Source organism: Pan paniscus, chromosome 16 (assembly GCF_029289425.2).
Source record: "Pan paniscus chromosome 16, NHGRI_mPanPan1-v2.0_pri, whole genome shotgun sequence".
Lineage (NCBI taxonomy): Eukaryota > Metazoa > Chordata > Mammalia > Primates > Hominidae > Pan > Pan paniscus.
The window spans coordinates 79165689-79176515 of NC_073265.2; the positions used below are offsets into that span (position 1 = coordinate 79165689).

The 10827-nt window shown below is 46.7% G+C and overlaps 2 protein-coding genes across 4 annotated transcripts in view; one reads left to right on the forward strand and one right to left on the reverse strand.

The window, feature by feature from the left end:
• TICRR (TOPBP1 interacting checkpoint and replication regulator) overlaps positions 1-10827 on the forward strand; it is a 52193-nt gene that overhangs the window by 39673 nt on the left and 1693 nt on the right. For both annotated transcript variants that reach the window (XM_003820426.7, XM_008973886.6), the window contains exons 16-21: positions 905-995; positions 2669-2727; positions 4227-4361; positions 5904-6061; positions 8132-10298; positions 10448-10573. In XM_003820426.7, coding sequence (XP_003820474.4) covers positions 905-995; positions 2669-2727; positions 4227-4361; positions 5904-6061; positions 8132-10298; positions 10448-10573 — 2736 coding nt within the window. The remainder of the gene's footprint in view (positions 1-904; positions 996-2668; positions 2728-4226; positions 4362-5903; positions 6062-8131; positions 10299-10447; positions 10574-10827) is intronic.
• The window catches only part of KIF7 (kinesin family member 7), a 39048-nt gene continuing 30029 nt past the window's right edge, over positions 1809-10827 (reverse strand). For both annotated transcript variants that reach the window (XM_063596916.1, XM_063596915.1), the window contains exon 20: positions 1809-2712. In XM_063596916.1, coding sequence (XP_063452986.1) covers positions 2621-2712 — 92 coding nt within the window. In that variant the 3' untranslated portion in view covers positions 1809-2620. The remainder of the gene's footprint in view (positions 2713-10827) is intronic.

Sequence of the window (10827 nt, forward strand, 5' to 3'; positions counted from 1 at the left end):
CCCTAGATTGTTGCAAACCTTTAATTAATGTTCAGAGTTCTGGAAAAGATTTTTGACCATTTTTCCCAGTGATCTCTGTTCCTTTATGGAGGAGAGTGTTCAGAGGTCCTTACCTCACCATTCTTACTGGCATCACTCCTCTTTACTAATCATTTTAAGCTCACTTTAAATCAGTCGTCTCATAAGTAGCTTGGCTGCCTACTCTACTAAGAAGTTTTATGCCACCTACGTTTATCTTAATAATTAACATTTATGTGGCATATCGGCATTTTCACATATTTCATTTAATCATAAATACTAGAACCACCAACTAGGTGTTAGTCTTAACAAGTGAGCAATTTTCATTTTTTCAGGATTGCTTATTAGATAAAATTTTATATTTATATTGTCTTTTTTTTTTTTGAGACGGAGTCTCCCTCTGTTGCCCAGGCTGGAGTGCAGCGGCATGATCTTGGCACACTGCAACCCCTGCCTCCTGGGTTCAAGTGATTCTCCTGCCTCCGCCTCCCAAGTAGCTGGGCTTACAGGCACGCACCATCTCGCCCAGTTAATTTTTGTATGTTTAGTAGAGATAGGCTTTCACCGTGTTGGCCAGGCTGGTCTTGAACTCCTGACCTCAAGTGATCCGCCCTCATTAGCCTCCCAAAGTTCTGGGATTACAGGCATGAGCCATTGTGCCCAGCCTATATTTACATTGTCTTATGTCATTTTTAAATCTCTAATAGTGCTGACAAACTTCTATCATGTTGAGTCCTGTAACCACAGAACTTAGCCCAAAGACCATTAAGATCCTCTCCAGCTAGGTAATAAGCCATACAGAAGTTCAAACTGCTCCCTTGGCCTTACTGCTGCTTCTTGATGAGGTTAAATGAAATTTATGATTTAAGCTGTGTTTACATTTTAGGTTATCACAAACTGCTGACTAAGAGTGTGGCCGAGACTCCGGTGCATAAGCAGATCTCCAAAAGGCTGCTGCACAGACAAATCAAGGGCAGGTGAGTGACATCCCCATCCGGGCTTCTTCATACACCCACACCACCTCAAAGCGGCCTTGTGGGCCACTACTTCGCTTCTCTTGACCTTCATGACTTAAATCTTAACTATGTTGCTTAAAACCAAAGAGCATTCTATAAGCTCTCCATGGGAGCAGGAGAACCATATAAAATATACACTTGTCTGGCCTCAATTATTTTGAGATTCATCCATGTTGTTGCATGCAATAGTTCATCCTGTTTTATTGCTGAGAAGTATTCCATGGAATAGATACTCCATGGTTTTTAAATCCATTCATCTGTGAACATAGAGAAGGTGGAAGTCTGGGATCCCAACTCAGCCTTTGCTGACAGAGGTGTGGGTGGGGCTGCAGTTTTTTCTGCAGCGATTGGTTGGAGTAGGGCTGTTATTGTCTGAAAGTTTTCTGTCTTGCTTGGCTGACCCTTTCCTAGTTCTTTGGCTTGAGAGCTCTCCTTCCTTGGGGCATCTGTAGTTTGCTCCTGGTATACCTGGGTTGTCAGCTTTTCTGGCACCCAGTCTAGGGGTGTAGGCAGCAAACAGAAAACCCAGGGAGCTAGCTCACTGCCCTCCTCAGGTCCCAAAGTCCCCAGCCAGGCTGCCTTCTTCTCTCTGCCTTTCAGAATTGTCTCCTGCTCATTGTATAGATAATGTCATGGGTTTTTAGCTTGATTTCAAGGGTAATAGAAGCACACCTCCTTCTATTTTGTCAGAAACCCATCTCGACATTATTTGTATATGGATTTTACACACTTGTGAAGTTTATAGGTTAAATTGCGAAAAGTGAAATTGGTGGCTCAGAGGCATATATATTTTTAATTAAATTTTTTATAACATCCTTGACACATTGGCAGAAATTAAGGCTCTTAAACAGAAACTTGAATGTTGCTGCTCATTACTGTGATAGTCTGATAGTTTGGTATAATTTTTTAATATATTAATGGGGTTTATAATTCTGATGTTGTAAAATTGCTTTCCAAAAAATAAAAACAAAAGCAAAACAAAACCACATTCTAACCATCTCACTCTTTTTCTGAGTAGGAATCTCACTCTGTCACTCAGGCTGGAGTGCAGTGGCACAATCCCAGCTCACTGCAACCTCTGCCTCCCGGGTTCAAGTGATTCTCCTACCTCAGCCTCCAGAGTAGCTGGAACTACAGGTGTGTGCCACTGCACCCAGCTATCTTTTTTTTTTTTTTTTTTTTTTTTTTTTTTTGAGACAGAGTCTAGCTCTGTCGCCAGGCTGGAGTGCAGTGGCGCGATCCTGGCTCACTGCAACCTCTGCCTCCCGGGTTCAAGCGATTCTCTTGCCTCAGCCTCCCAAGTAGCTGGGACTACAGGCGCATGCCACCACGCCCAGCTAATTTTTGTATTTTTAGTAGAGATGGGGTTTCACCATATTGGCCAGGCTGGTCTCGAACTCCTGACCTCAAGTGATCCGTCCGCCTCAGCCTCCTAAGGTGCTGGGATTACAGGCGTGAGACACTGTGGCCAGCCTCCCTCTTGACAATAATCACGTATGAGAGCCCTTTACCAGCACTGGTGTTATCAGACCCTGTGATCTTTGTGATCTTGTTAAGTGAGAAGCTGCCTGTCTCCTTAATAAGTGTTAATTACAAGTGGTATGGAATAATCCTTGTGCATGTGGTTCCTCGAGGTCCTCTGATCCTGGTCCTGATATTGGTGTTGTTGAAGAGTCCCCTGAAAAAGGAGATGGTGAGTGTTATCTCTTTTTGTTTTTAATGCAATCTACCCAGCTTCTATGAAAACCTTTCTGTATGTATTGTTACTTGGCATATCCTAAGATATTTTACAGAAATTGTGATGGCTCTGAGTCCACAGTGCAGCTCAGTAAATATTTATCAGTGAATGTTCTTTTACATAGAAGGTACTGAGAGAATTCTGGAAAAGAAATATTTTTGCACAACAGATATGAAATTCAGGATGAGGGCTAAACTGTGTTATACAAAGTGCTGTGACTTATTTTAAAAGTATATATAACTTTGTTGGAGCTTTTCACTACATATTTTTGCAAGAAGGCAGGGAAATTTTTTATTGGGGAGTGTCTTTTCTGAGACATTATCTTTGCTGCTGCCCCTTATGTATCTGTGTATTCCGTGCCCCCAACACACAGTGCCTGGCACATAGCAGGTGATCAGTAAGCACATGTTGAATGAGGGTGAGCAGCAGGTGTGGTGGTTCACGCCTGTAATCCCAGCACTTTGGGAAGCCAAGTGGGGAGGATCACTGGCCAGGAGTTTGACACCATCTTAGGCAACACAGTGAGGTGCTGTGTCTATAAAAAATTTAAAAAATCAGCTGGTCATGTTGGCATACTCCTATGGTCCCAGCTACTCGGGAGGCTGAGGTGAGAGGATCTCTTGAGCTCTGGAGTTCAAGGCTGCAGTGAGCTATGATTGTGCCTCTGCACTCCAGCCTAACGACAGAGCAAGACCATGTCTCTAAAAAATAAAATAATAAAAGTATACATGATGAAGGAGGGGTTTTAAAAAACTAACTTCTAAGTTGCTCAAGTAATTCACATTTATTGTGGAAAAAACAGGAAACATGAAGCCAAAAATTTTAAAGCACTTGGTAATTCCACAACTCAGAAATACTCTAACATTTTAGCATATACTCTTACTGCTATTATTTCTATATAAATGCATGTAACATATACATACGAAACCTAACATAAATACTTGTTTTCGCCCTACACCATTCTTCTTCTTTTTTTTTTTTTTTTTTGGTGAGACAGACTCTTGCTCTGTCGCCCAGGCTGGAGTGCACTGGCATGCTCTCCGCTCACTGCAACCTCCACCTCCCAGGTTCAAGCGATTCTCCTGCCACAGCCTCCCAAGTAGCTGGCGTTATAGGCACCCACCACCATACCTGGCTAATTTTTGTATTTTTAGTAGAGACGGGGTTTCACCTTGTTGGTCAGGCTGGCTACACCATTCTTAAGGTGGCAGTAAATAAGACTTCTGAAGGTAATAGTCTAGTGGGTCAGTGTTTTTTTAATACCTTGTTGGGACCATGTATCAAACCCCTCTTAGTTTGTTAAGAGACACTTCAGAAGTCTCTTAAAGCTAATAGCTTGCTGAATTTCCATCTTATATGTGGTACTATGTAAATTTTGCCCAGTTTTGGACAACATGAGAAAATGTCAAGCTTGTAGTTGTCTTTGGTTACTTACTGTGGTTCTGATTTTACAGAAATAAGTTTGAGACGAAGTCCTCGAATCAAGCAGTTGTCATTTAGCAGGACACATTCTGCCTCCTTCTATTCTGTGTCTCAGCCGAAGTCTCGAAGTGTGCAAAGAGTCCACTCTTTCCAGCAAGATAAGTCAGGTAACATACGGGCCCCTCTGCCTTCACAAGTCCGTGCTGACTTGGTGAGAAGTGTTTTTGGGAAAAGAAGCAAGAAATTTGACATTTTCTTTCTTGACATTGGAGAAGTAGAATAGGTAGGTATGTCTAGTTGAGGTTCAGGGTGATGGCTAGATGGACAGTCCATGACTTTGTAATCAGTCATCCCTAGGACTCCTACAACTGGTCATCCATGCTATCATTATAGGTAGCTCATTCATTCAAGAGGAAGCTACCCATAATTTCCCATATGGACAGAACCTACACATCAGTATCTTAGGTGGAAGGTGATATCTGTGTTTACGTTCTTCATTCTTCTATCCATGGTTAGCTTGCTAATAGATTTGTGTTTCTTATTTTATCTTTTTTTGAGACAAGGTCTCACTCTGTCACCCAGGCTGGAGTGCAGTGGCACGAACACAGCTCACTGTAGCCTGATCCTCCCACCTTAGCCTCCCAGGGAGGTGGGACTACAGGCATGCACCACCACGCCCAGCTAATTTTTTTGTTTTTAGTAAAGACTGGGTTTCACCATGTTGCCCAGGCTGGTCTTGAACTGCTGGGCTCAAGTGATCCATCTGCCTCGGCCTCCCAAAGTGCTGGGATTACAAGTGTGAGCCACCACACCCAGCCAGATATGTGTTTTTATATTTACAAATTAAAGTAGTTCAGTTGTCTACATTTTCTAACACAGGAGCTGGGGTTAATATGCCGTCTTACTAAAATTAAAAAAGGCAGCAGTTGTTGCAGTTGCTGACATAAATAGGTGGGATTTTCCCCTGAGTTGCTCTCAAAAATTGTTGCCTTCTTTCTTTTATGAACTGGCTGGGTTTTTCTTATGTTTTGTTTGTTTGTTTGTTTGTTTGTTTTTGGAGATGGAGTCTCACTCTGTTGCCCAGGCTGGAGTGCAGTGGCGCAATCTTGGCTCACTACAAGCTCTGCCTCCCGGGTTCATGCCATTCTCCTGCCTCAGCCTCCTGAGTAGCTGGGACTACAGGCGCCCGCCACCACGCCCAGCTAAATTTTTTGTATTTTTAGTAGAGACAGGTTTCACTGTGTTAGCCAGGATGGTCTCGATCTCCGACCTAGTGATCTGCCCGCCTCAGCCTCCCAAAGTGCTGGGATTACAGGCATGAGCCACTGCGCCCAGCCTTGTTTGTTTGTTTTTGAGATGGAGTTGCGCTCTTGTTGCCCAGGCTGGAGTGCAATGGTGCAATGTCGTCTCACTGCAACCTCCACCTCCTGGGTTCAAGCAATTCTTCTGCCTCAGCCTCCTGAGTAGCTGGGATTACAGGCCCCTGCCACCACGCCCAGCTAATTTTTTGTATTTTTAGTAGAGATGGTGTTTCGCTATGTTGGCCAGGCTGGACTCGAACTCCTGACCTCAGACCATCCACCTGTCTCGGCCTCCCAAAGTGCTGGGATTACAGGCGTGAGCCACCATGCGTGGCTGGCTGTTTTAGTAGTATTGGAAGAACAGGAATTGAGAAAGAATTAAATGTTGTTGCTGTTTTTGACTTGCAGACCAAAGAGAAAATTCTCCAGTCCAAAGTATTCGGTCTCCCAAGAGTCTTCTTTTTGGGGCAATGTCTGAGATGATCAGCCCCTCAGAAAAGGGTTCAGCTCGAATGAAAAAGCGTTCAAGAAACACTTTGGATTCGGAGATACCTGCAGCTTACCAGGTATAATGTTTCTGTAATGTTCGAAATAATATAATCTCCTGGAACACAGAGACATGGCCAAGGAACTCAGAGTCCATTAGGGAAGAGAAAGCAGGTGACCTCTAGATAATACTAGAGATTGGAGGTGATTGGGTGGAGCCACATGAATGATTATTAGACACGTGGGAACTTCAAGCAGCAGGTTTGACTGAAGCCACGGTGGGTGCGGTGGAGGAGGAGATAGAGAGGATCTCATCTGTTCTCTCGGCTTTGTCTACTGTTTATATTATATACTGCACAGATACCTTTCTGGAGTGTGTGACACTCATCTTTTCTGTTTGATTGCCCACTCCATCCAGTCACCAACATTAGAAACCTGGGAGTCATCCTTTTCCCTCTCCCCAGGCATAGCCAATCAGTCGAGTCCTGCCCATTTTATTTACAAACTGACTCTTTTTTTTTTTTTTTTTTGGAGACAGAGTCTTACTATTTTGCACAGGCTGGAGTGCAGTGGCACGATCTCAGCTCACTGCAACCTCTGCCTCCCAGTTCAAGCGATTCTCCTGCCTCAGCCTCCTAAGTAGCTAGGATTACAGGCACCCACCACAACGCCCAACTAATTTTTGTGCTTTTAGTAGAGATGGGGTTTCACCATGTTGGCCAGGCTGGTCTCGAACTCCTGACCTCAAGTGATCCACCTGCCTCAGCCTCCCAAAGTGCTGGGATTACAGGCATGAGCCACTGCGCCCGGCCTACAAACTGACTCTTGTACCCACCCCCCTCTTCTCCCCTACTACAATTCCTACCCCAGTTCAGGTCTACCTGGAACACTTCAACAGGCTTTTCCCTCTCAAAGGGAAATCCTCCACCCAGAGGTCAGAGTGATCTTTCTGAAACATTCCTCTCAGTTTGCTTAAAATGTTCACTTTGCTTAAAGCTCTATAGACTCCCCGTCCGCTAAAGCAAGGCTTTAAGTTTTCCTAAGTGGAACTCTTGGGTTCAAAAATAATCACCTTTGTTTGGAAACTCAGTAAATTGCTTGGAGGTTGGGAAAGACATAGAGCTCTGGAGAAGGGTCTGAAAACCATAGATCTACACAACCAAGATCAGTCTCCTCCCCCAGGCAGGCAGGGTCTTCCGTGGTCTGTTCCCTCTGGCCTCACCCCTCCCCACTCCACCTTCCTAGCAACATCAGGCTGGGTGCCATCCTGCACAGCCACTGCTTTTCACTTCCAGGCCTTTGCTAGTATTGTTTTCTATGCCTACAGGCCGCCACCACCCCACCCACTTTTCCTGTGTTTGCCTTCCCCTGCCGACACCCAAGCTTGAAGACCTGATCCAGGCTGGGTTAGGCAGCCCTTCTTTGTGTTCTGTGATGCCCCTTGCATGTCCCTGTCACTGCACCAATCACATTGTATTTTCACCTGCGTATGCCCCACTGAACAGGAAATGCCAGCTAGACTGAGAGTCCCCTGACGGGATGAAGGAAGGTTGTAGGAAAGATAAGCATTGATTTCCTTACCTGTTGGAGCTTTTCACTACGTATTTTTGCAAGAAGGCAGGGAAATTTTTTATTGGGGAGTGTCTTTTCTGAGACATTATCTTTGCTGCTGCACCTTATATATCTGTGTATTCCATGCCCCCAACACACAGTGCCTGGCACATAGCAGGTGATCAGTAAGCACATGTTGAATGAGGGTGAGCAGCAGATGAGGTGGCTCCTGGAGGCTGCTTTAGGCAAAGATCAGAAACAGCTGCCTTATCTGAAAAGAAGGAAGAGCTAGAGAGTAGCTGCAGTGGTAGAATGATTCCATTAGAGGCAAAAAGCATGGTTTAGCAATATGTAGATTATTAAAATTATTTGTTCTAGGACAAACTAAACTTGGATAGTGTTTGGTCCTAGAAAAAGCAGACAAGTAAAATCTGAGTCATGTTTTGGAGAGGGAAACGGGTCACTATTTGAGATTTCCATCTTTAGATCATTCCTTTGGCTGACTATAAATCTCCCATTTGGTCTTAGAGATTACTAAAACACTTCAGAGATCATGAGTTATAATATTCAAGGACTGAAATAAGCATTTCTCTTTTCAGACTCCCAAGAAGAGTCACCAGAAATCTCTGAGCTTTTCTAAAACTACACCAAGAAGGATCTCTCATACACCACAAACACCGTTGTATACTCCAGAAAGGCTGCAGAAGTCCCCTGCAAAAATGACCCCTACAAAGCAGGCAGCTTTTAAGGAGTCCTTAAAAGACTCCTCCTCACCCGGCCATGACTCACCATTGGATTCAAAAATCACTCCTCAAAAACGACATACCCAGGCAGGAGAAGGTACCTCTCTTGAAACGAAGACACCAAGAACTCCTAAGAGGCAAGGTACTCAGCTGCCTGGGTTTTTGCCAAACTGTACTTGGCCACATTCAGTGAATTCCAGTCCAGAAAGCCCCTCCTGTCCAGCCCCTCCAACTTCATCGACTGCCCAGCCCAGGAGAGAGTGTCTCACTCCCATCAGAGACCCTCTCAGAACACCTCCGAGAGCAGCAGCCTTCATGGGCACGCCTCAGAATCAAACACACCAACAGCCCCATGTCCTCAGAGCTGCTCGGGCAGAGGAACCAGCCCAGAAACTAAAGGATGAAGCTATCAAAACTCCAAAAAGACCAGGGAATTCAACTGTGACTTCTTCCCCACCTGTTACGCCAAAGAAACTGTTTACCTCTCCTTTATGTGATGTCTCCAAGAAGAGTCCATTTAGGAAATCTAAAATAGAGTGTCCTTCCCCAGGAGAACTGGATCGGAAAGAGCCCCAGATGTCACCCAGTGTAGCTGCATCTCTCTCCTGCCCTGTTCCCTCAACTCCCCCTAAACTCTCACAGAGAGCTACATTGGACACCGTCCCTCCTCCACCCCCTTCTAAAGTTGGGAAACGGTGTAGAAAGACCTCTGATCCCAGAAGGAGCGTCGTGGAGTGTCAGCCTGATGCCTCCGCTACTCCTGGGGTTGGCACAGCTGACAGCCCAGCTGCCCCCACAGACTCTAGAGATGACCAGAAGGGACTGAGCCTCTCTCCTCAGTCTCCTCCTGAAAGATGGGGCTACCCAGGCCCTGGTCTCAGGAGTGATTGGCATGCATCCTCTCCTCTGCTCATTCCAAGTGACACAGAGCATGTCACTCTCCTTAGTGAAGCCGAACACCATGGCATTGGTAACTTGAAAAGTAACGTCTTATCAGTGGAAGAGGGTGAGGGGCTAAGGACAGCAGATGCTGAGGAGAAGTCTTCTCTGTCTCACCCTGGGATTCCCCCATCTCCTCCTTCCTGTGGGCCTGGCTCTCCTCTGATGCCTTCCTGTGACGTGCACTGTACTACAGACGGGAGACAGTGCCAGGCTTCGGCACAACTAGACAACCTGCCAGCATCAGCTTGGCATTCCACAGACTCTGCCAGCCCACAGACCTATGAGGTTGAGCTGGAGATGCAAGCTTCTGGCCTTCCCAAACTTCGAATCAAAAAGATAGACCCCAGCTCTTCGTTAGAGGCTGAGCCCCTCAGCAAGGAGGAGAGCTCTCTGGGAGAAGAGAGCTTCCTCCCTGCTCTCAGCATGCCCAGGGCCAGCAGGTCCTTAAGCAAACCTGAACCCACCTATGTGTCACCCCCCTGCCCCCGCCTCTCCCACAGCACGCCTGGCAAGAGCAGGGGGCAAACCTACATCTGCCAGGCCTGTACCCCCACCCACGGACCTTCTAGTACCCCCTCTCCATTTCAAACAGATGGGGTTCCTTGGACACCATCCCCCAAGCACAGTGGGAAGACAACTCCAGACATAATTAAAGACTGGCCCAGGAGGAAGAGGGCGGTGGGCTGCGGCGCCGGCTCCTCTTCCGGGAGGGGCGAGGTCGGTGCAGACCTTCCTGGGAGCCTGTCACTGCTTGAGTCAGAGGGCAAGGACCACGGCCTTGAACTCAGCATCCACAGGACGCCCATCTTGGAGGATTTTGAGCTCGAGGGAGTGTGCCAGCTCCCAGACCAGTCGCCTCCCAGGAAAAGCATGCCTAAGGCTGAGGAAGCCTCCTCCTGGGGACAGTTTGGGTTGAGTTCCAGGAAGAGAGTCCTGTTGGCCAAGGAAGAAGCTGACCGTGGAGCCAAAAGGATCTGTGACCTGGGAGAAGATTCAGAAGTTAGTAAGAGTAAAGAGGGGTCTCCAAGTTGGAGTGCATGGCAGCTACCCTCCACGGGAGATGATGAGGTGTTTGTTTCCGGTGAGTTTGTTTTTGAAACCCAGTTTCCTCATGGTTTCTTTTGGTCAGAGTGCTTGACAAGGAGGCACTTGGGAGTTGCTTCTTGGGAGGCCTGGGCTTCCCGGTTGGGGGTCTGGGGACGCTGCTCTTACTATGTGGGATCTCTTTAGGCTCCACCCCACCTCCCAGCTGTGCCGTGCGGAGCTGCCTCTCTGCCAGTGCCCTCCAGGCTCTGACCCAGTCTCCGCTGCTGTTCCAGGGGAAAACACCTTCCTCTCAGAGCAAAGACCCCAGAGGTAATGTTTGTTGAAGGTCTAGGACCCTTTCCTGTGGGAGACTGTCTGAATTCACCAGGGTTGCCAGGCAGCTCGATTCTAGAGGAGCCCCAGGGAGTGCCAAGTGTGGGATAGGTGACTTCGCGCCTACAGCGTCATGTGTGCCCTTCCCAGAGAAACTCCACATTAGAACTTGTGTGCGTGTGAACAGAAGCCCCTCAAAATCCTACTAAAATTCCTCGGTCCTCCTGAAAATGTTGACAGTCGTGGGCTTG